Source organism: Strix uralensis, chromosome 5 (genome assembly GCF_047716275.1).
Source record: "Strix uralensis isolate ZFMK-TIS-50842 chromosome 5, bStrUra1, whole genome shotgun sequence".
NCBI classification, from domain to species: Eukaryota; Metazoa; Chordata; class Aves; order Strigiformes; family Strigidae; genus Strix; species Strix uralensis.
In genome coordinates, this window is record NC_133976.1 from 54,568,003 (window position 1) to 54,595,907 (window position 27,905).

The following is a 27,905-nucleotide window of genomic DNA, read 5'->3' on the forward strand; positions in this document are numbered from 1 at the left end:
TCACAGATGGAGCTTCACGTATCTTACCCACAGGGGAATGCATCAAAAAGACCTATGGGATTTCAAGGCCATGGGTGTCAAGCAGTGGAGACGGGCCTGTTTCTATAGCTAGCAGCACGTCTGGGACTAACACAGCAGATACTACATTTGGCCACTTTGCCATGTTAGCAACCCCAGATGGGGGATTAAGATGTAAGGATGCCAAAGCTGACTGAGGTGGGCCTGACAGCAGCACAGCTTCACACAGCACACCTTGCAGCAGGACTCAGTAGCTTTGCACAGCGGATTTCCAGCTTGAACTATACATTGGCAAAGTGCTGGAGGTGATTTCCTAACACATCAGCACCAGTTTGAGAATGAAAGTGCCTTCATGGCAGGTAGATAAGTCTCTTTCTTGCCCAGCATCTCCCAGCTCTTCCACAGTCAGATTTGCTGGAAGTGGTCTTTGCTACAAGTGCTCTGTGTTCAGCACAAGGTGCTCTGACCTGCCTGCATCTGAGCCATCTGAGACACAGTTTTCAGCAGCCTTCTGTATCTTAGACAGAAATGATTGACAAGACATCTGACAGACAAACCCAGCTCACAGAGCACATTTCTCTCCATGGGAGCTCTGGATTTGGCAGGCCATTTGTAGATATTTCTGACTGCACATTGGAAGGAGGGGGTGCAGGTGGAAGTCCAGTCTGGCAGAGTTATTGAGCTGTGAAATCATGCCTTGTGTTGGTCTGGCATCTGGGAGCGTAAGTGTCCCTGAATATACAGGAGCTGGCCACTGTGGTGCAAGTGGCATGTCCTAATCTCACCACAGCAGGTTAGGGCGTCAGTCTCTCTGGCCCAATTGCTCTATAATTACTTACACAATGAGTAACAGCTTCCAGATGTCCTGCTGAGGAAGAGCAAGAAAGAAAATTATCCCATACCCCTACCAATTAGGCTATTGAGCTATTGATTATCTGAGGTGTTTGCCCTAAATTGCTATCGGCTTTTGACCACATGAAAGATGAGAAACCCTTCCAGCAAAGCTTCAGTCAAAACCAGCACCTTCCCACACAGTGCAATAAACTGGTGTTGTCCAGCAAAAATACATATTGTCAAAAATCATGACCCAGTTTGTCACAGGAAGGACAGCCTCCTGCCCAGACCCACAGTTTGTGCTGCTCAGAGATCCATGCTTCGTGTCACTTGTTTGCACACTTTCAGGCATTACATTGATCAAACCATTCAAACAATAACATACATTTAAAGGGGATTAATATAGTTTTGATTCTGCTTCTTTACCATTTTTGACATAATGTAAACACAGCAAGTGATAACATGGAAAACAAATCTTGTTTCTTAACTGAAACACAAGCAGCTATGAGGAAATGCACATCACTGGTTTCAGGTGACATCTTTGATTCTTTTTACAGGAATGTTGAGCAAATTGTCTTTCAAACATCATCATGACTGATACGGCAGGACAGGCTGGATCCTCTCTTTCAGATGTTTCTGTCTTGGTAACTAGCAGGAAATCTGTATGATGCCCATGTCCTAAATCACAGTACAGGGACCTGGAGAACAAGGCTAAATGTTTTTCTTACGGATTTTTCACACACAAAATCAAACAACTCCATGGAACATGGTGGGCTTGTGCTGTGTAACAGAGACAGAACTGCAGGTGTTTGCTTTTTCCCACTGCTACAAAGGTATTTAAATGTCTTCCAAATTCAGAGAGCATATGTCATTGTTTTCTTGTAGCACCTTGTCCCATCTCCATTGGGTCTTATGTGGTCTCTCATCTCACTGGCTCTGTGGCTCTACTTTTGTGTGATTGTCATGGTTTAACCTCAGCTGGCAACTAAGCCCCACAGAGCCACTTGCTCACTCTCCCCTGGTGGGATGGTGGAGAGAATCAGAAGAGTAAAAGTGAGAAAAGTTGTGGGTTGAGATAAAGACAGTTTAATAGGTAAAGCAAAATCAAGCAAATCAAACCAAGGAATTCATTCACCACTTCCCATCAGCAGGCAGGTGTTCAGCCATCTCCAGGAAAGCAGGGCTCCATCACGCATAACGTTTATTTGGGAAGACAAAACGCCATAACTCTGAATGTCCCTCCCTTCCTTCTTCTACCCTCATCTTTATATGCTGAGCATGACATCATATAGTAATGGGATATCCCTTTGGTCAGTTGGGGTCACCTGTCCTGGCTGTGTCCCCTCCCAACTTCTTGTGTGCCCCCAGCCTACTCGCTGGTGGGCTGTGAGAAGCAGAAAAGACCTTGACTCTGTGTAATTACTGCTCAGCAATAATGAAAACATCTTTGTATGATCAACACTGTTTTCAGCACAGATCCAAAACCTAGCCCCATACTAGATACTATAAAGAAAATTAACTCTACCCCAGCCCAAACCAGCACAGAGATCCACTGTCATCAGTGGGATTTGGTGTTTAATACCAGGAAGTGTAAGATTCACATCTCTCCAGCACACTCAAGTGAAAAAGGCCATGAGTCTCCCTAAACAAACCCCAGACTGCCCTATGGGGTCCAAGCAGTTCCTTCCTTGTGCTGGTATTGGACTCACTTCCATTACTGGACACCTCTGTGAAGTGTTACTGGGAGTGTCTGTATTGCTTGGAAGGACAGTCCCTCCCTGCTCCTTTTCATGTGGATGGGCCACAGCATTGAGAGACTGGTGGGATGGATTTCCTTCTATAGATAGATAAGAGACAAATATATCAAGCCCTGTACTTGGAGAGATGCTGCCCCCTTCTCTCAACTAAGTTGTGGAAATACACTCTGAGGGGTTCTCCTGCCTGCAGGCAAATGGGGTGATGGGCAAAAGCAATGGGAAGTGAGGTAGAAGAGCACTGGAGGCCCAGTGAATGCTGCTCGGCAGTGCTGCAAGATCCTTTGCAATTTGCCCTGGCAGCCAGGGAGCTCTCGGACTTCCAGTGGGTCCTTGCTTGAGTGTGCAATTTCAGACTGTGTGGGACTCGGGTGTACCTACACCAGCTGAGCTGAGTTTGCAGATGAAGAGCAGTTCATGCTTAACAGAACTCCTGTGTAGTGCCAGGACTGGGTTTGGAAGACAGAGCTCTGTTCTCTTCTGCTTACACAGGGAAAGTTTTGGAAACCTTGCCAGAGAATAGCTGGCCCTTGGTAAAAACAAACAAACAAACAAACAAACCCATTTCAAAACAAAATCTGCCAAAACTCATTTTTGGCCTTTTTTGTACTCAGTTTAGCCTTTTCTGGCTATGATTTGTCATTTTGAAAAACTCTGTTTATTTTTGTTTGGATGATTTGCTTACAAAATCAAGGGCGTGGGATCACGCTTTGTGTGTATACATACGTGTACGCATGTGGAAGATGTTTGCCCTCCATCCGATAACCATTGAACACCATGACCAGATTTACAGAGGGGTAGAGGCCTCACAGATATTAAGGCGCTGCCAGTTTCATGAAAGTAGATGGCCAAAACCGAGGGATCCCAGAAATGTTTGTGTTGAAAGGAAGACTGCAGCAGGAGCTGAACCTCTATCAGATAACAGTGAAGCCATATGAGAGAAAAACCTTAAAAACACCCAACTGCAGGCAAAGCTTCTCATCTTCTTAAACACACAAGCCAACCAACACTAAGACACAGAGGTATGAGGATCTAGGTTCCATTTACTCCTTTGTTCATGGAGCTACTTGTTAAATTTCCTTTTGGTCATTGTTATTATTGGGAATAATATATCAAAATTAATCATTGATTCCTAATTAGACAGTTTGATTTTTCTCACAATGCCATGCTTCAAGTCAAAATACACTTCTTTTACTTCTGGAAGATTTTGATTCCAGCAAAATTAATAAAACCGCTACTGCTTCCTGCACAGCATCACTTGTCAACTTGAAAAGCCTGACTGGATTTTGGTGTAATGGAAGTTCATTGCTGATGGTGTTTTATGTTTCTGAAGATCATTTAGTATTTGGCTCCACCCTAATCTCTCCTTCTTGCTGTGCTTCTCCACACACTGTTGTTTTGAATTGCTAGTATAGCTCGTTACCTGACTACCATCATCATGGACTTCTCTTCTCATGGTTTCACAGAATCACAGAATCACAGAATCATCTAGGTTGGAAAGGACCTTGAAGATCATCTAGTCCAACCATTAACCTAACACTGACAGATCCCAACTACACCATATCCCTCAGCGCTATGTCGACCCTACTCTTAAACACCTCCAGGGATGGGGACTCCACCACTGCCCTGGGCAGCCCATCCCGCGCCTAACTACCTGTTCTGTGAAGAAATACTTCCTGATATCCAGTCTAAACCTTCCCTGGCACAACTTGAGGCCATTCCCTCTTGTCCTATCGCTTGTTACTTGGTTAAAGAGACTCATCCCCAGCTCTCTGCAACCTCCTTTCAGGTAGTTGTAGAGGGCGATGAGGTCTCCCCTCAGCCTCCTCTTCTCCAGACTAAACAACCCCAGTTCCCTCAGCCGCTCCTCGTACGACATGTGCTCCAGACCCTTCACCAGCTTCGTTGCCCTTCTCTGGACACGCTCGAGTAATTCAATGTCCTTTTTGTAGTGAGGGGCCCAAAACTGAACACAGTAATCAAGGTGCGGCCTCACCAGTGCCAAGTACAGGGGCAAGATCAGTTCTCTGTCCCTGCTGGTCACGCTATTTCTGCTACCTTAGAGAAATCCTCCACAATGTTGTTTAGTGATGTTCTTAGTTATCTGATTAATTTTTGTTTTGGTCAGTTCTTCTTCTGTTAAAAGTGTTTGGACATAAGAGAATGACCCTGAAAGGGTATTCAGAAGAGCAGTGTCATCATCAATATTCCTTGTGAAATCTGGATGAGTTCTTTAGGAATAGTCACATGGCACCTGTATTTTGAGCACTGGGATTTTCTTGTACAGAGATGTCCTGCAATTGTCACCTTTCTGTTTCCAAGAATACCACTAGAGTACATTTCCAAGCATATTTTCAGAAACTTCTTTCCAGCTAGTTGGATTTGCAGTGCCCAAAGCACAGAATGGTATGTTTAGAAGCCCCTCTTGTGCAGACAGTGCACTGTTTGTGGGCAATAGCAAGAATGTGATGCAATTTGCAAGTGTCTTATGCCTAAAACACAAGTTAAATATTTCAAGAAGCATAATTCCCTAATTCTATGTCTGTAGCATTTCCAAACCTCATCCTATCCAAATCCTAAATTTAAAGGGGTGCACGTTTGCAAAAGGTCTTTGCTTCAGACCCTAATCATAGGAAGTCTTTCAGGGTAACAGCTTGTTTTCTTGAAGGGCTTGTCATCTTATGCTTAGCTTGTTTGGGACACAAAGACATAAGGAGTGACTTCCAAAGAAAGAGATCAACAGGGGCAAAAGAGCCAGAGAGATGCATAAAAGTCCCAGAAATAAATCATTTTTGTATCGACATTTTGAATGAAACCCCCTTGGTTGTTTGTTTTTTCTATTGTTGCATTCCACAGAAGTTTGAACAAATGCAATTTGCAAGCAAAATAATTTAAACGTGAGTGTTAATGGTCTTGAGAAGGAAACTTCAGATTGTGTAACCCCCTAATACCAACACACCTTTTAAAATCAATAGTCAGTGGCTCAGGATTGAAGGAAGTACTTAAGTTAGCCTTGAATATTGAGCATTTAAATCTGAATTATTTGGAGCCTATAATGTATTTGCAGGAGAATTCTGCTCTTTCATTTAAAAGAACAAATTTCAAAATTTATTTATGGACTGTCCACGCAGTGAGATGTGGCATGCATAATTATTTGCTCAAGAGAACAATTAGTATGGGAATAAAATTGTGGTACAGATTTTACTTCTTTAACTCCAATGGATAAATAAGTTACATGCTTGAACTTTATTCTCATGGCTTTGGGATCTTGTGTTTGTTTAAGGTGTTCAATTTTGCATCAACAGAATTACAATTCAACTAGTTTGCTTACTTGCAGTTAATGTATGAGAAAGGGCTGTCAAATGTTCACCAGAATGATCAAGAAAAATTGATTTTTTTTCTGAGTAGATCTTTTCTGAATTTCCTTATTTATTTCAGTTGTTTTCCCTTTTGCCACTACTTGATATCCAAACCATCTCAGTTCACATGTTCTAGTTGGTGTTATTTTGAGATGTGTTTGCTTTAGGTGTACAGTGTACGTACTTCAGTTATGCAGCTTGGCTCCCTACATTTCCTCTCTAACTGAAGGAGAGAGACAGGCTCTTTAGAAAGAAACTTTGCTGCTTTGATATGCTCCCTGAAGGTGCCTGTCTCTTTCCATTTTCTACAGAGGAGGACTCTGGAAATGAGCCTGCTAACTTTGGCACTTAAAAATACTCTGAAAAATGTTCCCTGACACTGCCCCAGTGCCTTAACTAGCTCTTCTTTTTGATTATTTTGATGTATTCTTCCATGCATACTCTGGAGTGTCTATCACCAGTTCTGACTTCTCCCTTGTTATCTGCCTCCTGTCCTTTGTAATTCCTACTGCTAAATCTCTTGTGCTCCCTCACTCCTTTCATCCCCTCGTCTCCTTAGATTAAGAAATCTTCTCTTTCTCCTCCCTCTCACATTTCTTCTGTCAGAATCCCTTCTTTTTGGACCCCCAGTCCCAGGAGGCATTTTCCCCAAAATTGCTGTTTGCTATTCAGTTCGTTCTTCCATTTTTCGAGTGTCTCTATGAACTGACTGCCTCGCCTCTCTTTTAAACCCCTTTTTGATCCTCTTCAGTGCCTCTTCTGCTCTCTGTTGAGTCTGTGCATGCTGGAGATCACACAGACGCATAGTGCTCAGAAATGTTCGAAGACAGTTATGCATATTTGCACCAGCTCTATATGTTTAACTGATTTGTTTGTTAGGCATCCTCAAAGTGATGTTCATCATCCTCAAAGTGATGTTCATCACCAGATGTAGATAAAGAGGTTTTTTCTCAGGTCTAACTGTCTGCAGCTGTTGGCTTTGGTTTGGTTTGTTTCTTCTGTTTTCCTCTATAACATAGGACTCATTGAACCTATTTCTGATGTTATTTGACATTTCAAATGGCAAATCCCTGGTTTTTTGGAGAGCGGAAACTCTGCCAGCATCCTTGGTCTCTCCCAGTATGCTGCTGGGACACACTGTAGTTTTTGTGGCCTCGTGGAGCCTCTTACGGCTGTTGCAGGATGCTGGGGAGTGGTGGGTGATCTGTGGTGGGTGGGGGATAGCGAGCATGCGTTACATGGATTTTCACGACCAAATGCCATGGGAGAGGGACTTTACCAACCCAGGCACCCTGGAACTCTTACAGTGAATGTCTTTATTATTGTAGTATATTGGTATCCAGTGGTAGCATGCATTCAAATAGGCTATTGAGGGGGTTTTGATGAAAATGTGGATTGTGGGCTAAGGCAAAGAGGAAGAAATCATAACATGCATTTCTGAAGATGCAAAAATGAATGGTGCCGATCCAACATAATGAAGTCCCCACAGCTTCTGCACAGTCAGGTTTTTACCTATAATGGAAATGCCATGTGATAGTGTTAGCAATTTGCAAACTCAGTGAATGCCGTGATGCACAAGGAAGCACAGAGGTAGAAACGGCAGTCAAGGAGAAGCATTTTGGTCACAGCTATTTTTACGGGAATCCATCTCTTGGAACAGCAGATGCTCTGTATCTGTACAGTAGCATTAGCTGATCACCATTTTAAGGGAGGTCATTTAATCTCACTTCAAAACAGGCACTGGTGAGACACCTGTTAGCTCATCTATATGGCACCCTGTAAGTACTCTTCTTCCACTGGCTATGAATGCCAAGTCAAATATAGCCCTCTGTGCATCTGGTGGCTATAGCCGGTGAACTGCATCTTTGTGGTAAGTGCCTGCCCAGTACAAACAGTGAGGACTTCACATGCTTCATTGTCTTTTTTTTTTCCTCATTTGGAGGTTGATGTTCATTTCCATTTCCTCTGTTTCTGAAGTGTCAGTCTCCACCTGGATATCTTTCGCACAGAGATTTATTATTTCAGTACATTTGTTGTATCAGTTGTTTTAATGGCTCATATTTGATCTGACCATAATTTAGAAGCACAAGTCAGTATTAGAAGCAGCAGCTTATTTAAGTTTTGTGGAAAGAAGGGACAGCCTTGTTTCTTTCCTTAGCATTATCCTTAGCATTATCCTGCCTGACAAACCTGATCTCCTTCTATGACAAGATGACCTGACTATTGGACGAGGGAAAAGCTGTGGATATTGTCTACCTGGATTTTCGAAAAGCATTCGACACAGTTCCCCATAGGATTCTCATAGAAAAACTGACTGCCCATGGCCTGGATGAGTGAACGGTCTGCTGGATCAAGCACTGGCTGGATGGACGGTCCCAGAGATGGTGGTCAATGGAGCTAAATCCAGCTGGTGGTTGGTCACAAGTGGTGTTCCTCAGGGCTCGGTGTTGGGACCATTTCTGTTCAACATCTTTATTGATGATCTTGATAAGGACATAGAGTGTATCATCAGTAAGTTTGCAGATGACACCAAGTTAAGCGGGAGTGTCGATCTGCATGAGGGTAGGGAGGCTCTACAGAGGGACTTGGATAGATTGGATCTGTGGGCCAACGTTAACAGGATGAGCTTCAACAAGGCCAAGTGCCAGGTCCTGCACTTGGGCCACAACAACCCCAACATCGCTACAGGCTTGGGGAGGTGTGGCTGGAGAGCTGTCTGGAAGAAAAGGATCTGGGGGTTCTAATTGACAAGTAGCTGAACATGAGCCAGCAGTGTGCCCAGGTGGCCAAGAAAGCCAACGGCATCCTGGCTTGTATTAGGAATAGTGTGACCAGCAGAAGTAGGGAGGTGATAGTCCCCCTGTACTCTGCACTGGTGAGGCCACACCTGGAGTATTGTGTCCAGCTTTGGGCACCTCAATACGAGAGAGATATCGAGGTGCTGGAGCGAGTGCAGAGGAGGGCAACGAAGCTGGTGAAGGGCCTGGAGAACAGATCCTATGAGGAGAGATTGAGGGAGCTGGGACTGTTCAGTTTGAGGAAGAGAAGGCTGAGGGGACACCTCATCGCTGTCTACAACTACCTAAAAGGACATTGTAGACAGGTTGGTGCTGGTCTCTTCTCACAGGCAATTAGTGATAGAACAAGAGGGAATGGCTTTAAACTGCAACAGGGGAGGTTCAGACTGGACATCAGGAAAAAAAATTTCACAGAAAGAGTGGTCAGACAGTGGAATAGGCTGCCCAGGGAGGTGGTGGAGTCACCATCCCTGGATGTATTTAAGGATCATTTAGATGAGATGTTGGTGGATATGGTGTAGGGGAGAACTTTGTAGAGTAGGGCTGATGGTTGGACTCGATGATCCCAAGGGCCTTTTCCAACCTGAATGATTCTGTGATTCTGTGACATCTCTACAGTCAGAGCATTGCTAAAATTTTGCATCTCTTCCTCCAGAGAGAATTGTTCTCCAAGCAAAGTGCAGTGTTATCTCCTCATAAGGTTTTTATCACAGAAGGCACTCATTGACTAGCAGAAGCTTGGGGTGCTAGGAGTTAAGAACACACACCTGAGGTGTTCTTAAAAGTGCTACTGCAGTATGACTAGGGACATTGTCTGGAAGCGGAACTAATTCTGGGGGCAAATCCTTCTTCAAGTAACATGGAGTTTTGGAAACCAACCAAAGAATCTAGTCATGTATTTTTTTCTGATTTATATAGACCAATGCTGGAACTTTCTCATGAACATCTATGATTTAGCAGCCAGTATCAACAGCTGTTGACACAGCGGAATTGGCAAGAAGGACTGCTTTGTCTCTCGATTTTGCGTAAGTTCTTCCATTTTTCTAAGCTACCCACAAATATTTCGTCAAGCAGTACACACCAAAATTAGACTGCTTCATAACCGTCTCAGCTTAAGGGTATATATCAGTTTAAATGGTTTTTCCCTGAAGGGATCTGCAGTGCTGAGATTATTAGACCTTTTGTTGAGAGTTTCAGCTTTTGTACACTGTGCCTCTTGGATCTGTGAGGCCAGGAATAGTTAACAGAGGTACTGTCTCTATTGGAACCTGAGAGCAAAGTTAGAGATGCATTAGGACAGCTCAAGCTTCAAATAAGAAAAAAGAAATTGCAAATTAATTAGCCAAAACCTCACATCTAGGTACCTAAATTTTGGATCTGTCTTGTATGAATGAGATGGATGCAGAGACATGAAGAATAGTATCAGCTGTTCTTTATGTTACCTTCTATTCAACAGCAGGAACATCCCATTCCTTTCAGTAACAAAATACTGGGCTTGGCCTTATTTGCCCCTGAATGTCATGCACAACTGACTTTGCAAGTTTGAAGGCAGAAACTATTTGAGAAAGGAAATATCCTTGACCCCATCTTTCTATGATTTAATGTTTTCTACTCACAATTAGCTTCTCAACATCATTGTGAGAAATTGCTGTTTTGGATTATTGATTTAGTATTCTCAGTGGCCTTTTACAGATAAAGGGACCAATAAAGACAGAAGAACAAAGGACAAAAAGAGAAAGAAAATTGTATATGGGATATGGCAATGATTCTGAGGGAAGCATTTCCTTGTATGCATCTGTTTTGAAGAGATTCATACAATTTACCATCTTCCCTTTTTTGGAAGGTTTAACTTTACCTTAAAACTCACAGTTGTGATCCCTCAGCCCCAATTTGTCATCTTACACTGTCATTTCAAGCCTCCAAACAAACAAGAAGGATTTGGGGTGGAAGGAGAGATTTGGGAACATAGCTTCTGATACACTGCTAAAGGCTTTACGCTTTGCTCTTGGACATGCCAAACAACCAGGTTTTGGGACAGTCGTCAGAAATCTGAGTTAGACTGTAATCAAGACGTTTAGTAGTCCTAGACAGCTGACAGACAGCATGAAATCCAGATGGCATCTCAAATCCAGATGCCCCTCATTCTAGTGGTGAGGGCAAAATGCAGGAGAGAATTGACATTCCTTTTGGGGGACAAGACTCCATCCTTCCTGTTCATTTTCCCTTCCATGCCTCCTGCTTCCTCTGTGGGTCCTTCTCCTGCTGCCTCTGTTGCTGTTGCTTTCAACAAGGCTGAAGGCAGTTCTGCTGCTGCTATTGTGGCAGAGCAGTAGGGTGAAGAACAGCAGCAGTGGTCACCACTGCAAACCCCTCCTGTCCCAGGGCCATCTGTATAAATGCTGTCTGTGCAGAAATTGGACCCTTTTTCTTTCCAACACAAATTAAACCCTAAAACTTCCTTCCTCACCTCAAAAAACCCCAAGGTGTGGCTTCCTACTGGGCAGAAACCTTGGAATAGCACTAGTTAGTATGAACCAAAATTATGCCAGGATTGTGTTGATGATTAATTGGTGTGGATGACCCCTGGGCTCTGGCGCTACTCAATTTACTTCTAGAGATGGAGCTAGTACAGCCCATCTGTTCCAGCTCTGCAGCAGGACTGTGACTTGTAATACAGAAACCACTGGCCTAGATGTCTCAACGGGCTGAATCAGGTTGTCACTGCCCATTTCTGTGAGGGAAGTCCCTAAGTTCAGGCATGAATGCTCACCCCCCCCTACCCAAATAACTGCAGAAATCTGGAATCTATATTCCAGCTCCTTGTCCAAAACCCTCTCTGATCTGCAAACCTGAGGGTAGGTGAAATTCTCCCCAGGACTCAGCTAGAAATGAGCTGGAGTTGCATTATTTGCAGAACCTCTGTGCTTCAGGCACATTAGAAAAAATGTGGCCAAACAGTTCAACCAGTTTGCAGAACAGGATTCCAGTATCTTGTCTACTTTGTTTATGAAAATGCAAGTGCTCTTGACATCCTACATAATCTTGTGGGGTTTTCTGCTGCAAGGCAGGGCAAAATGCCAGCTAGAAGCTGAGGAGGAAACTGGCAGTGAAAATACGTCATTGTGTTTCAAAGGGCTCTTCTTACTATCCAAACTAAAAAAAATAAATCTGTTTGCTTCAGTTGAAAGAGTACACCAAAGACATCATGCACTTGTATAACCTGCCTTCAAACTCATGCTAGCTTCCCCCTCAATCAGGATTTTGAAGAGCTCCTGTGATGCAGTGGGGTTCCAGCCACATGCACCCAGCCCATGCACCCCAAGTTGTTCTATGGGGTGACTCGAGACAGGCAAAGAGAAGGGCTTCTGGGTTCACAACCAAGGCAGGTAACTTTGACTACTTTGACTCCAGTTACTTATTTAGTGTCTTTAATATCAATTGAGAAACCTACCTTTGGACATCCAAGCTTGGAAGTTGTTTGGCTAAATTCACAGGTGTTTCTGTTAATCTGTTTGCCTGTGTAATTTTGAAAAGCAAGATCTTCTCACAATGCCCTGTGTGAGTGCCTTTCCTGGCACATCTCCACCATGCCCATATGAATATAGTAGAAAAATGAAATTTGATCTTACACTTGTTCAGCTATACAATCTACAATCTCCTGAGGTTTAGAATAGTCTGTCCTGGCTGCTCATTGGCTTGTATCAGATAGCATGTCCTTTAGGTTAGAAACTCAGTGTCACAGAGGCTTCAGGAGTAGGTGTTGTACTTGTGATTAATACACATAAAAATACAACAGAAGTAGGGCAAATCTACAATAATTTGAATACTGCATATTTATGTAGTTATTGAGCCATGTCATTGGGGGCATTCACAGGGTCAGCTGCAGAAACATACATATAATGGGGTCATCTAGACTCTCTGAGACTACCAATTCTAACGCACGATTCATTTTTCTAACACAGATGTTTCAAGTACAAGAATGTGCCTAGATCTGCAGTGAATATAAAAGGAGCCTGAAGGGACTGCTCAGAGGCAGACATGTGCATTGTAAACACTGCAGGTTATACGAGATTAATTCTGCCCTGTGAGACCATCCTGGGTTAAATATTAAGATATTTTACCCAAATTACTGTTATTAGGCTAAATTGGCAGTGCTCATTAAAAAAAAACCCCAACCAACCAACAAACAAAATAAAACCAAAAACCAAACAAACCCAAAACCAATCCAAAAAAAACCCCTCAACTGGGAAGTGTAACATTGACTCAAGGTAAGACACGTTTCCAGAGGACAAGCTTTGCTTCTACACAGAGTGCTTCTGGTTCTTGCCAAGTCCAGCAAATACATTTTGGACAGCAGGACTAAAAAGCCCAGGAATGGAAAAGACATAGGAATCTTAGACCTGCCCCAGAAGCGCTGGTGGATTACTGTCAGGGACTAGTGACTGTAGCCCACAGCAAGTGTTTGAAGAAGTCAGATCTGCATAGGTGACTACTTTGATAGGCATGCACAAGCTGTTTTACAATGGTTTCCTCTACATGCCTCTACAGGTATTACTACCAATAAGCCATGACTCTTCAGAAGGCCATCTGCTTGCCATTAGCATGGATTTCTGAAGGAGACTTGCTGACAGCTGGCCCCACCAGATAATCACAGGGTGTTGGAGCTGGGGCCTGCCCAGAGATGGGAGAGCCACATCTCTTCCTGGAAAAGTAAAAGAATAAGGCCTGAGGCTTGAGGCATTGCAGTCAGAGAGGAGCATATGTAGAAAGGATATTGTTAACATAGCTTTAACTCATACAGAAGTGGGGAAGGGACCTTGTAGGTCACTGAACCTTCCCAGCTAAAGTGCCAGACCTTCTGTCATGGCCATACTGATATCGATACCCGAGTTACTACCCTGAGGCTTACTCAGATGTATTGTCAAGTCCTGTATTCAGTGCTGGCTGAAAAGCAGTCCATCGGTAGATCTTGTGGGCAGAAGCTCTTATGAACATCGGCAGCTGCAGGTCTAGACTGTCTCACTCTTCTGAGCAGTTTCCAGTTTATAAACATTAAGCAGCATTTGTAACCTTTCAAAAACTTTCTCTAATGTCTTTTATTTTTGCTGGTGACGACTCTTCTGGAACAGGCTGAGCACACCTTGGCTCTTCTACCCATTGTTTTCCATGAATGTTAGATTTTGCTCATTCCCTTGGATGATTTTGGAGCGTGTGCATCTCAGGAAGTTCCACAACTCTATAAGACAGTATTCATAATGTAAAAAAGATCTTGTGGACTGTATTTCATAATTTCACAATATGTAGGAGACAGGTGCATTTACTAACCACGTCTGGAGAGGTATTTGTGCTCTTAAACAGCTTCATATTGGTGCCTAAGCTCTTTTGCAGATCTAGACCTCTCCACATGCTTTTAGCTGTACTTTCTCATAGAGATATTTGGGCTTGAAAACACTTAATCCAACCTTTTTGAACTCAAGTGACTAAATTAGGCATTCTCTTCCCACTCAATGCAAACGCCACAAGTCCTTTCTATTCCAGCAGCAGAAGAGCAAGCTTTAAAGCTGACAGCTGTCTCTGTGGTTCTCCGACTTCACAGGTGCTGGAGCGAGCACGCTGCCCTGCCTGTCCAGATGGCTATCATGTTAATGTTTATTGCCTGCCTGGGGGCAGCTTTTCCAGATGCACCCCGCAGTGTTTAACCTGTTAGGTCTGTTCAAAGTTGTGGGTCCCTACGTGCTCCTAATAGTGGACTTCAGCGGTGCTCAAATCCACCTTCGTGTCTTGCTGTCTGAATAACCTGCAAGCCTGGTTTCTGAAAGTGGCCTTGAGCTGCCTGTAACAGGCAGGACAGGCAGACTAGGGAGGGACAAACTCCCAAGCCTTGTGACATGCAAACCCGAATGGTCGCGTGGTTCTGGGCTGCTCGTACGGCACTGCCCACACCAAAGCTTCATCCCGCCTCTAGTCACCTGCCGTCTCCCCAGCCCACGTTCTCTGCCTCCCACATAACGATTTCTCCCTGGCACCGATTTCTCTTCCCGCCACCCGCGCTACACCGGAGGGCGGAGGTGGGCTGCTCTGCCCGGAGCCGTCACGGAAACGCCGCTCACCGCCAAGGTAAGACGGGGACAGACCCCACCCTTCCCCAAAACCTGACTCGGGTCCCGCTCAGCAGGGACCGCCCAACCCCCGGCGCCGCCGCCCGCCCCTTCCGCCGGCGAGCCCGCCTCCTCCTCCCGGCAGCCCGCGGCCGGCATGGCGGCGCCCGGTGCCTAGGGCCGCACGTGTGGCCGTCGGTGTGGGGCTGCGCGCGGGGCCCGGGCCGCCCCCCCGCCGCCATGAAGAGCAAGTCCTCAGCCCACAAGTCGGGGAACACGCACCGGGTGAGCGCCCGCCCGCCCGCGTCTCCGCGGCCGCGTCTTTAGGTTTTCGTCGTCGGTGTTAGTTTCGTGGTAGTGCCCGGCTCGCGGGGCCGTGCTGGGGGAGGAGGGGTGAGGGCGGGCGGTGTGGCCGGGCCGCCGGGAGCCGCCCCGCAGCGCGGCCAGGGGGTCGTGGTCGGGACACCCGCGCACAGGTGCGGCCTCTGCCCCTTCCCCCGGCGCTCTGCGGCGCCTCCGAGAGCCGAGTCACCGGCCGTGTCACCCGGCAGGCACACCGCAGCCTTCGTGTGAAAAATGACATAATTTAATAAAAATATAATAGCTAGTGGGGGTATTAATCTCGGAGTTATTTCAGGACAGGCAAGAGCTGGGCAGTTTGTTGAAATCCGTGTAGATTTTTTCTGTGACGTGCGCTGCGAGCCTCAGTTGTGCAGGGTGAGGGGGGAGAGGGTTAAGTCCTGCTCGTGGACATTTTAAGCTTTTTTTTTCTTTTCCCCCTTTAAATTCCGGTAGGACTGTTTACAGATTGACAGTTACTGTCTGGCAGCCTGTCTTTAGAAGCAGGGTTTCTGTTTGCAGTGTGCATGCTATTGAGAGGGACTTAGAAGGGCTGTTCTCAGAAACACGAAGCAAGAAACAAATACGTCCTTTTGTTTTACAGTTTCTTACCTTTTCGGAGCGTTTAAGCAATATTAATATCGATATTATTCATCGGATTGACAGAACTGGAAGCTACGCTGAGGTGAGAACAGCAATTGTGGTCATTTTCTGTAATTGCATCACGTGTAGGTATACTCCATGAAAGATTTACTTAAGAAATTTGTTCAGGAGGAAATTGGAAAGAAGTTCCTGCAAGAGCTGCCTTTCCTGGAGCCTGTAGCACGCTTTGTTCCCCTTTACTTTTTGACCTGATTCGCAGTATTGCCATAGAGGCTCTTTGGCAGTGCCACCCTGATGGTTTCCATGTGGCTGGTGGGCCAGTGGGTGTTTCTGAGCTTGGAAGATGCTGCTGTGTCAGTCAGCAGTCCTAGGTCTGGACCTGCGAAGACTTACAGGTGCTGAGTAGTTGCAAAACTCGCAGTGTGTGTATAAAGCATGAGCATGTGTCTTTACAGATCATAAAGAAGGGTCATTTAGATGTGTCCTGTAAATCATCATTGTGATTATAGTGCTTTGCAGGTTATTACCTCCTGGTCTGCTGGATCCTTCTTCTGAACTTCCCACTCAATAGCTGTGAGGATGCTAAAAGAAATCCCAAAGCATTTGTGCTGGGTGGGCTACAGCTCAGCGTCTTAGATTTTCAAGGCCAGTGAACAGAGGTCTAAAAAGTTATATAAACAAGTCCTGTCACCAGAAAATGTTTTCAAATATATTTTGAATATAGAAAGAAAAGTCTTTATTTTCAGGGAAATTCCATAGCACCTTTTGAAATGAAGTCATCAAGATTTCTTGAAATATTCTTAAAATATTTAAGGCACTTGATAGTTTTCTTCATTTGAACCTCTTATCTTTGCAGGCTACATTCATGAGGATTGGTAGCTATTATTTTATCTTTGCTTTGACAGGAGGTTGACACCTACTTTTTTGAAGGATTACGGAAATGGAGGGAACTGAACCTCACTCAGCATTTTGGTGCGTCATTTTTATTCATGTTTCTTGCTTTCCTTAAACTGTAAAATGCATTTCTTCTGCATCCAGAGCCCAGTGGGAGATTTTCCATTTACTGTTTTTTGGTCTGGGCTCTGGAGAGCTATTATTCTTTAACATCCTACATGTTTACCAGCAACTGGACAAGTTTTCAGGGTTTCTTTTTTGTGCTTCGAACAGTGCAATTCTACAACGAAGTGGCCAACAAATGCCAGTCCTTCAACCAGCTGGTCTATTACCAGAGTACCATTGTGCAGAGCTTGAAGACACATTTGCAAGTCGAAGGCAGTCTTGCTTATCAAGCCCTATTAGAGTAAGTAACTTGGTGACAAAATGTAGTCAGAAGTCTTGATGGTATTACAAGTAAGTGTGAGTTCTGTTGTGAGTGTTACTTTTCATTATTGTATCTAAGGAAAATATAGCAATGAGATGCCCAAAGTGGTCGTATTTCTCTGATAGAGCTTTATGGTTCTAAGTCTTCAAAAAAAAAAAACCACCTATGACAAGGCAAGCAAATTAGCCTGAGTGCTTACTGAATGTCAGACAGAATACTGATGTGCTTTATTTGATGTTGATAATTTATGTCTTCTTGTTTACTATTATCTGCTTGATTCTTTTTTTTTGCTTTTAAATCTTAAGATTCTTGCCATCCACTGTTGCCTAATAGGTGATATTTAAATAAAAGTGAGAAGTAAAGGTGATGCTGTCATTCTTTCCAAAGAGACTGTGCTGGATTATGCAATGTTTGTCTGGGTTTTTATTGGTTTGTTTTTGAAATGTACTAACACTGATGTATTTTTCTGAAACACAGTCTAGTGGTACAGCTGGCTCGAGATCTTCAGGCTGATTTCTATCCTCATTTTCATGACTTTTTCCTGGCCATCACCAAGTTACTGGATACACAGGACACAGAGCTACTGGAAGGGGCTTTTACTTCTCTTTCCTATCTCTACAAATACTTGTGGAGATTGATGGTGAAGGACATACACAACATATACAGGTAAAATCTGTGTTTAATGTCTCTCTTGATCAGCAGTTATTAGATGCTATAGAAGTGTAAATGCCACATGGATATATGGCTTAATGCTTCAGTATACTTGTTAGCATGCTTTCCCTGCTTTCTGAGAGACTGAGCCTTGTTATCATATGCATCTCCTTTGAGATCCTATGGACTTTCATGGGCCACTGTATTGGAGGAGGGATGTGGGTTGGGCTGCAGATTTGGGCCTTGGTCCCCTTTTCTCCTGTGGGGATAGGACAGGAAGCATCCACCTCAGCTGGGTAAACAAAGCGCAGAAAGACAAGGGATTGTCGGAGTCATCTTGGAAACCTGTGACCAAGTCTAAATTCAACACAGGTCTCTTGAGTATCTGTCAAGTACCTCAGTCATAGTTGTATCATTTCTGTCTTTCCCAGTCACAGACACCTAGACTCATGACATTGAATGGATTCCTTTGAGTCTTTCATTGTTCCTGTCCCAGTATTTTCCCCTGTATGTTTTCCCTTCTTCCTGTCCGTTTAGTGAGAGAGCAGATAAGGAATGCACAGTTCTGTATGCTTTGAAACTCCTTACCGCAGGGTGCTGTGGACATGGAAGGTTGGCATAGGTTCAAATGGAAACTGACCAAGTTGGAGGGAGTTAATAAATGCATAGGAGCCACTTCTGTATTGGGGAGTCACTGAGCTGCAGGTGGTTGAAGGCTGATTTTGTGTGTGCTTGCCCTGTTTTTAAACTTTTCCTAGGCATCTGCTTCTGGCTGCTGCCGTAGACTAAATACTGGGCTGGATGGACCTGTGGCCTGACCCAGTATCACTGCTTGTTCAGTCTTATATTGCAGTGGTTGCAGGGCATTTTGGTTTTGTCCTAGCCAGTGGGTCCATGTTGCTTCCTCCTAATTTCAGTTTGCAACAGATGGAGCAAAAGAGGGATTACAGATTTCCTCCCCAACCCAGCAAAAGCTGTTGAGCATACTGAAAAAAGAGCTTCTTGGCTGTGAATCTGAGGCACCACTTGCTCTGTACTGAACTTGTGCTGAGCCACCTGCAACTGTTACTGATGCTTACTAGAAGACTGCAAATATTTATCACCACTGTAAATTGTATCTTTACAAACTTTTAAGTGCACAGGAGAGCCTGTTGGCTCAGCTAAGATACAGATCTGGCTTATCAAATCAACTTTGGTTTCACTTATTGCTGCTGAGTGTATATATTGAAGATCTTGATGCTGCAGTTGAATCTGTGTGGATCCAGAGATTTTGGAGATACTTCTGAATGCAGCTTAATTTGCCTGGCATTGTCATTTGACCTTCTTTGCAAAATTCTGTTCTTTATCCAGGGAGAGTGGGAAGGAACCAAGTCGAGGAAGGTATTTGCCCTCTCTAGGAGGATAGATTCTTAGTGTCTGTAAAAAGTGGCAATGTAAACTGAAAACCTAAGTTTTAAAACCAATTGCTGGCAATTCTTGCATTGCCTTTAAGACTGTGAATTATTTTGTGTCTTTGTAGCCTGTATAGCACCCTGCTGGCTCACCACAAACTTCACATCAGAAACTTTGCTGCTGAAAGTTTTGTCTTTCTAATGAGAAAGGTAAGAGATGTTTGTACTTTGAAGCTATCTCTATTCTGTGGTGGCTCATGGATTCAATGCGTAATATTAAGTTTTCTCTGAAGAAGGCCTGAACTGGCATTCAGCATGTCCTGATTTGCCATTTTTAGTGAATATGTTCCTGAGAATGTCATGCACTTTGTATTGGCAGTGGCAAATGGAGGCCTAGGCACTCTGTTTTAAGAGCAGTTAAGCCAAATGTCTGTGGTTGGTTTATCTAAAATGACTAGAAATGGCAGGGTAATCTTACAGAAGGGAGTCTTTAGTTTGTAAAGGCACATTTGCTCATTGGCTTTTTCACTGATGTTTTAAGGCCTTTGTAGAACTGAAACTCTTGTGACAACCTTTTTGCGCTCCTGCAAATCACAGTATATAACGTTCTCAGGCAGATCAGTCAAGATCAGAGAGCAGCCTTTCATGGAGTAAGGGAGTGGTAGTTGTTGGGTTTTATTTAGTCAAAGTATACAAAAGCCAGGATTCCTGAGTCTGGCTAGCAAATCTGAGTATCCTCATTTTTGTCCTAAGCTGAAAGACCTTAATAAAGCACACTTGTTTGATTGGTTGCTTTCAGAAATTGCTGAACTTCAGGTCAAATCCTCAGAAATGGAGGGTTTTAAAATCTTGGGCCAGAAGTCATTGCAGTATTCCCAAGTATGGTTATAGTTTTGGATGACTGGATTCTGTGTTCAGCTGATACACATCTCTTTCCGCACCAGTGCAGCGACATTTGTATTTCAGTTGGGACCAGTTTAATGGTGCATTTATGCACATGTTTAAAATCATAAGAATATTCAAAACCACATATTTCAGCTGCAGTGACCTCAGTAGACCTGTGTACATCTTGGGGCAGGAGGGCTGTAGTGATTGAATAGCTGATCATTTTTCTCCTTTCAATTTCCTTGTGTAGTTGGAGAAATAATGAGTTTGAACTGTTGTGGGAAGGCAGGACTAGGAGAGTAACGTGGTGCTGTGGAGCCATTTTATTGCCTTTATCCGTCTGGCAGCTCTGAATAGAAGACAACTTTTTTTTTTCTGCTTATGTTTTGTAGGTTTCTGATAAAAATGCAATCTTCAATTTAATGCTCCATGACCTGGGGGAGCACCCCGAGAAGGTGGAAGGTGTAGGACAGCTGCTTTTTGAGATGTGCAAGGGTGTTCGAAACATGTTCCACTCCTGCGCAGAGACGGTAAAGACAAGAAAAGATTGCTGGTTTAAATGTTGCTGTAATGGAGCCTTAGGCAGCACTCAGCGAAACCACTGAGTGTTGTCTTGTCCACCTCAGTGGATCCTTGGCGATAAGCAAGCTGTTCATTACCTAATGAGATCTGAAATGCACTTTCTAAGAATATTCTGAGATGGGAAGGTTGTTTTTAGTTATTCCTATGCATTATTCCTATATATTAAAATAGTACTGCTTGCTGATATTATGATAGCCTTTTTTTTTTTCCTTCCTGTAGTCATTCTAGAAAGAATCGAGATCACTGGAATATTTTAGCAGTATATTGCACTAATTTTAGGATTGCTAGATTTATTTTCTAAGCATAAGGACATGATGTGCTATTTTCCTGTGCAGGCTATGAAGTTAATTCTGTTAAAGCTGGGGCCTATTACTGAAGAAGAAATTGAACTACCATGGGTAACTGTAGGAGAAGCCTTTGAACAGATGATCAGATCAGCTGTACTCCATATCCATAAGGAACATTTTGACATTGTCTTCAAGTGCCTGGAGGTACACTGATTATTTTTTTTATTCATGAGAGACTGAAAAAAACCCTGTGCATTTATCAGGAAAAGTATTTGTGTCTTATTGAACCAAAATTGTTTTTCTTCTGCTTTTGGGAACATTAAGTGTCATGTATATGGGAAAAATCCCACCCTTCTTTTGGAAGCTCAGAGTGACCCTCGTGGCTGTGCTGTGAGTGAGTGAGAAGGGAACTGCTGTGTGTGAGACTTGGAGCTCAGTCCCGTATCTGGGCAAGGGGGTTTTGTAGGATGTGCCTTCGCAGAGACAGACATCACAGGCCTCTTGCTGGAGTGGGAATGCTAGGGCTGGCTTTGTATTGCTGAACTAGGCATATTGGCAGTTCCAAAATGGCTTAGTGACAGCAAAGGGGAAGCTCTTTGCCCTGCAGTTCTCTTTACAGCAAAGACCTGGGCTGAACCTGGAGAGCCAAGTTTAAGCCCCAGAGCCAAGTACTGAAAATCACAATGTTTTCAGTCTGGGTGTTCCCATGATGCTGCTTGGGCATTACACTCTGAGCTTTGAGGGAGCATGACTAAGTCCTATTTGTTCCTTCTTGAAATTTCCTCCCTGTGACTATCCACAGTTCCTGAGAAAATCCTATCCTGTTCCTTCTACCTCACCCAGTATGACAGCAGTTATTGCCTAACTGTCATTAGATACAGAATGGTTTGCCACTGGGTATTTTGTATCCCTGGGAGCTGAGTCACTCTACATCTGCAGCTGTGATGAAATCTTGGAAATTGGTGACAAAATTCCCTTTATTTTTAATGAGGCTTGGTTTTTTACCCTGGGAACCAGTGGGTGCATGGGATTATCTTGCTCAGAAGGAAATATTCACATAGTCTATGATGGCTCTCTACATTGGGTTCAATTTATAGGATCAAGGATGGAAGTTTATATTCTCTGGACGGAAAGGGACAGTAATGGGCGTAATTCAGAGCAGCTCCATTATCTATATAATGTAGAAGATATGAGTAACCTCTCAGCATCCACATTAACATAATGATGCATAAAGCGTAGAAGTACTTAAGTTCTGATAATTCCAGTGAAAGCTAGGTGCTTCCATACCATTGTGGGTCTAGGGTCATTTCTTTCTCTTCCTCTTTCCTATTTCGTATGTCATATGTTGGCTTTTCAGGAGACCTTAATCTGGGGAGGTATTTGTGTTTTTGTCCAAGGAATCCAGTATTTGTATTTTTACATAATGGGCATCACATAGTGTTTGTGCACGGTTTAGCTTGTTGAACACGAATGAGTGAATCAACAATAGTTTGTTGGGTAGATAAGATGTTAATTCTTTAGAATGCCTTTCAAATAGCAATAAGTGAAACAGGGTCTGACCATTTCTGTGAAACATTTTGCTTTACTTGGAATAAATACTGCATTCAGCTCTGGAGCCCCCAAAATCAGAAGGACATAGACATGCTCAGGCAGGTCTGGAGGAGGGCCACGAAGATGATCAGGGGGCTGGAGCACCTCCCTTATGAGGACAGGCTGAGAGAATTGGGGTTGTTCAGCCTGGACAAGAGAAGGCTCTGGGGAGACCTTATAGCAGTCTTCCAGTACCTAAAGGGGGCCTATGGGAAAGATGGGGAGGGACTCTTTATCGGGGAGTGAAGTGATAGAATGAGGAGTAATCGTTTCAAACAGAAAGAGGGTATATTTAGATTAGATATTAGGAAGAAATTCTTTACTGTGAGGGCAGTGAGGCACTGGAACAGGTTGCCCAGAGAAGTGGTGGCTGCCCCGTCCCTGGAAGTGTTCAAGGACAGGTTGGATAGGGCTTTGAGCAACCTGGTCTAGTGGAAGGTGTCCCTGCCCATGGCAGGGGGTTGGAACTAGATGATCTTTAAGGTCCTTTCCAACCCAAACCATTCTATGATTCTATGATATGATTCCTTTTTTATTTGAACAGGAGTCACTCTTAGACTTGCAGAGGAAAATAACTAAGGCCAACTGCTGTAAGGCTTCAGAGCAGATGGAAAGGATTCTGCAAGCATATCTGATCCTAGTGGAACATGCAAATGGATCCAAAATCTCACTGCCTGAAGATGTCTGTCAGGTAGGTCAGATCACCACTTTGGCTGATTTGCCAGAGAAGTATCAATTGAATATGGAAGATGTGTGGTCAGCTGAAGTGCTCATGCACACTTCTGATTCATCAGTGGGCCTGGGATTTGAGTTGAATGAACAGAGACATTTATTATGAGAATTGCTACCTCTCTGATCCCATGAGGATTTACCTCTGTACTGTAATGCTAGTGTAGTCCTCCTTTAAATGGGCAAGGGGAAAGGCAGGCTGCTGCTGCTAGAGACCATGCTGAGCTGCAGTTCCTGCCACTGCGGAGGAGATCTAGACACCCTTATCAATGGTAGAGCAGTTCTACCAGATTCACATATGTTTGACTCTGTTGGGTTCAAATTTGTGTTTAGTGCCTTCAAACTTTTAACAGGATTTTTAGGATTTATTTCTGTGGGCTGAAGCTTAGAACAGCATGCTCTCCTGCTCCAGGGACTATCCAGGTCACCAGACACTCACTATCTTCATAGATGAATATCGGTTCTCTCTCTTTGATTTCAGATTTTAATAAAAATGTTACAGACACCAGATCTCTCATCAACTTGCTGCAAGACCCTCCTGAACACCATTTCTGCATTCCTGCTGGCTGAGAATGTTTTCTTGCCTGATTCTTTGACGAAAGAAGCTATTGAGAAGGTAACAAGGACTGCTGCTTACAACAGAAATACCAGAGTTGAAGTTCCCTAGAGCAGGCTGATTTCAGGACATTCCACTTCAGGCTGGGAAATATACTGTAAGGTTCCTTTTAGCCTTCTTGCACAGATAAGGGAGAAGCTGCCCAGTGCCTTAAATAATGTCTGCTGATGTCTTGGGACTCCTTGACAGTCACACAGACTGTCAGTGACGCAGTGCCACTGTGGCAGACATCTCTGCAGGCTCTGATTCAAACACCTACAGCATCTGTAGGGAAGGGAGGGAGAACAGAGAAGGGACATGTTTCTGCCTTAGATTATAAAGCAGGTCAGTGAGTTGGACTTAGTGAAAAAAGTACATTTTTCACTAAGCTGCCAAGCATTTAGTGAGCATGGCTTAGCCTTGTGAAGAAGGTTCAGGTAAATGCAGTTTGATTTAGAAAGTACAGGGGTGGGCGTATTTCAGTACTACCACTGCTCCTGAAGCATTGGCAGGATTAGCTGCCTATATTCCTATCAAGTGCAGTGTTGCAAAGATTAATAGGAGATGCTACTATGGAGTCTGATTCTTCAGTTTTCCTGTTACAGAACATTATAATTTTGTAATTTACAGTGTGGACCATAGTTGTACTGTGCATGTAAAAAAATATTTGAAAGAAAAGATGTGTGATTTACAGTGGGAAAACGAGGCTGTTGCAATTGTTTAAAAAAGGTCAGATTTTATCTGGTCTTCAGTGTTGGCTTGTGTTGCGGTAAGATTGGCTTTGCCTGTGGCATGAGTCCAGTTTTGTTTAGAAGATGTGGTCCTTCAAACATTTGAGGATATTCGTGTGGGCTTCTGTTAAACTGGAAAGAGGCTTAAAGCTGTCCTTGGTCTTCTGAAGGGTCTGGTAAAGGGACATCTGGGTGTGTATTTCTGTATTGCACATCTTAGCATTGAGGAGCACTGATCCTGGGCGTCTCAAAGAACCAGTGGACCTATCTGTGGTCCTTCAGAAGCACAGAGTTTGGCTTTGCCCATGAGGTGGTAAACTTTCTGCAGCCTGCTACACAGGAGAAATGTCGCGTTGAAATATCTTTTGGGCCTAAGCTTTTTCCTTACAGTTGGTGTGTCTGTGCTGCAGTCCTAGAACTTTCAGCTTATGTTTCCCACATACACTAAAGAGATACCTAAGCTATCTACCTAGCTACCAAGGCCAGCTTGGATCCATCAGGGTTTGTTAAAAAGGGTTGTGTTGGCAGGGTTTGTTAAAAAGAACGTTGCTTTCCTGTACCTGAACTGTCACTGGAAACAGTATTGCTGTGTGTATTTGAACTAACAAGCCCTGCTAGCCATGAACAGAGGCCAGGCTGGGTGTCTCAGAGCATGGTTGATTCATAAACCAGAAAAAATGTCCCATGGGTAATGAAGAGTTGACTATGTTCCTTTCATTTGCATCTTGCAGGTATTTGCAAGTGGATTTGAATGGCGCTTTCTTTTGGACTTCTCTGAAGCGATGTTCACAATGAAGCAATTTGAGAGGGTAGGTGGAAGCTTTTGTGCATTTTGTTTATTTTTGTTGACAAAGGGAACAACTCAGAAATCCATAGCATATTTACCTGCCATGTATGCTGAAGCATTTTTGTGTATTCACATGATGTTTATTAAATTTCTGGCATGATCTGGTAAGAATGAAAGAGGTTATGCCATTGTGTTAAAGTTTGGTAGTGTGCTCAGGATTAGGGAAGGTGACAAGTATCTGCTCACAAAAAGAAGCTTGTCTGTTGGGAATTAAAGGGATGGGCTTGTTATGGATGGGATGAAGAGAAAGAGTTCTGGAGAAGGTAAGTGGGAATGAAGAATAAGGAAGATAGGTCAGACCTGGAACTGGTGATCTGGAAGGAATCGATTAAATGGAGTGACTGGTGAAAGTAAAGGTAGGGATCTGGAATGTCCTCATGAGACTAGATTTGGAGCCAACTGAGTTTTTACATTAAATCACTGTCCTTTCTGGGATAAGATGATGTCTGTGTGCTGATGTCTTGGTTCACCAGGACTGTTAAGTTTGTGCTTTGCTGGCTCATTTCTGAGTGTTTGGATTCCTCTTTGGCTGGTGTCATGGTTTTTATGGATTTGATCATGATTCAAGAGGCTTACCAATCCTTGACTTCTTTTTTGTTTCCCTTCAGCATTTTCTTCCATGGTTTCTAGAGTACATTGAACATTTCTTCTCTGGCACAGATGCCCTCACAAAGGATGAGGCGATGGCAATTCTGGCTAAACTCATTCTGGTGAAAGCAGAGCCTCCTACCATTGGTTCAATGGCATTTGAAAAGTATCCTCTCATTTTCACTGAATCATCTGTCAGGTGAGAATTCTCAAGTTTAGCACACATTAGATGTGTCTGCACAGCTGCAGGCCTGAAAGCAATGCAGAGCTACAAAAAAGTTGCTCCCCAGTAATTTGCCGGAGTTGGTAAATAGCAACATTGCTGGCAGATTTGCAAACCAAGTGATACGGTAGGATGCCATTTTTCTTTCTGAGATTATTTGAAAAGAGATGCTGCTCTGGAAAGGTTATCACTGATACAGAAGAACTAGCAAGTGTTGCAGTAGGTGCGTGATGGGGATTTGTTACACCAAGATGCATGCTGCATCCTTGGGCAGTTAATCTTTGTTGTGAGTGCTGCAGTCCATATTCTCATCATTACTAACCTCTTGTCTGTGCCCCATCTTTCTTCCCTGTCTGCATACATCTTGTCCAGGAGCTTTCTTGGCAGCAGTACTGTAGTCTTACGATAAAGCGCAGCTGGGTACCAAAGGGCATGTAATTAATCCAGATACAGCACTGTGCTAGGGCAGTTTGAGTGCTTCTAGTTGCAAAGCTAGCTTTGTTGCAGTGAAGTGGTTGCTTTCCCCCGGAGGCTCTTTGGAAAGATTTGGGTTAACCGCTGTCAAGCACAGAATGACCGGTGGTAATCTACTGATAACGATTGTTCTAATCACTGTAGTTCAGATAATTCAAACCTTTAGCCTGCAGAATGGTGATTTATGTTGCCTTTTATGTAAGGTTTTATATTTCCTAAAAGCAATCCACTCTGTGGGTTTTTCCTGTTTTTATTTAGTAGAGTTGGAGGTATTACGCTTTGATCAACAGAAACATCTGAAATCTTCTTTCTCTGGACCAACAATCCTAATTTCTTGAGGTTTATCTCATAAATTTCGTTTCTTAAACCTCTAATGTTTCTTGATGCTGTCTTTTTGTTAGCTTCTGTATTTCTTGAAGGGTGGAGCCTATGCAGCCTTCTAACTGTGGTCTTGCAAGCAGGGGGTGGAATGGAAAGATTGCTGTCCATGGAGTGTGAAGTACTTGGGTTCATATGTTCCAGTATGGTGTCGGCCCTTTCTGCCTGCAGATAAGCATGTTGATTTGGGCTCAGCTTGTGATTCCTTTTAAGTTCCCAAACTTCTACCTCACTGGTTGTTTTCTGTCATCCGTTAGTCTGTCTCTGTCAACATGATCATGGGTTTATTAGCAGTAATCACAGAGATTACTCTCAGGGGCTCCTAGAGGCAATATGTCCTAATTGTGAGGGTGTCCAACTGAGAACTAGTGTCTTTCCTTCTAGAAATATTATATGAACTTGAAATAAAGACCTGATGTTTCTTGTGGGACATGTTTTGTGCTCCTCAGCATGTCTAGATGATACTTTGTGCTGTGGAGGACATTAAAAATAAAAAAATCCCTTGGGTTGTCCAAGTCCTTTTTGCTAGGAGTAGCAAACATAATTTTGAACATCATGGGAGGAGGTGGGACAATCTCTAATACGCAGTAGTGGGTTACTAAAAAGTTTGTTTCTATTTTTAGCTCTAATACAAGGCAACAAGCAACTAAAAGACAAGGAGGAAAGGCAGAAGTACCTGTGTTGGATCATACACTGTCTTTAATCCATTTACCAGAGAAGGAAGACATCACTGACCTTTCACAGCCTTGGGTTGCCTTGGTTGTACTGCCACATATTAGGTAAGGGATATTCTAAGGTACTATCGTCATGTATTTCTGTAATACTCTCTA

General features: G+C 43.6%; 1 protein-coding gene across 2 annotated transcripts in view; it reads left to right on the forward strand.

The window, feature by feature from the left end:
• The first annotated feature begins 15,013 nt into the window (after positions 1-15,013).
• The window catches only part of UTP20 (UTP20 small subunit processome component), a 63,226-nt gene continuing 50,334 nt past the window's right edge, over positions 15,014-27,905 (forward strand). The window contains exons 1-13 of one of the 2 annotated variants that reach the window (XM_074870856.1): positions 15,014-15,146; positions 15,805-15,885; positions 16,709-16,775; positions 16,971-17,103; positions 17,602-17,790; positions 19,295-19,376; positions 20,444-20,581; positions 20,969-21,124; positions 23,055-23,201; positions 23,721-23,855; positions 25,297-25,374; positions 26,021-26,199; positions 27,699-27,854. In XM_074870856.1, coding sequence (XP_074726957.1) covers positions 15,102-15,146; positions 15,805-15,885; positions 16,709-16,775; positions 16,971-17,103; positions 17,602-17,790; positions 19,295-19,376; positions 20,444-20,581; positions 20,969-21,124; positions 23,055-23,201; positions 23,721-23,855; positions 25,297-25,374; positions 26,021-26,199; positions 27,699-27,854 — 1,586 coding nt within the window. In that variant the 5' untranslated portion in view covers positions 15,014-15,101. Of the gene's footprint in view, positions 15,147-15,804; positions 15,886-16,708; positions 16,776-16,970; positions 17,104-17,601; positions 17,791-19,294; positions 19,377-20,443; positions 20,582-20,968; positions 21,125-23,054; positions 23,202-23,720; positions 23,856-25,296; positions 25,375-26,020; positions 26,200-27,698; positions 27,855-27,905 lie in introns of those variants that run through there. The other variant, XM_074870857.1, reaches the window with a different exon arrangement.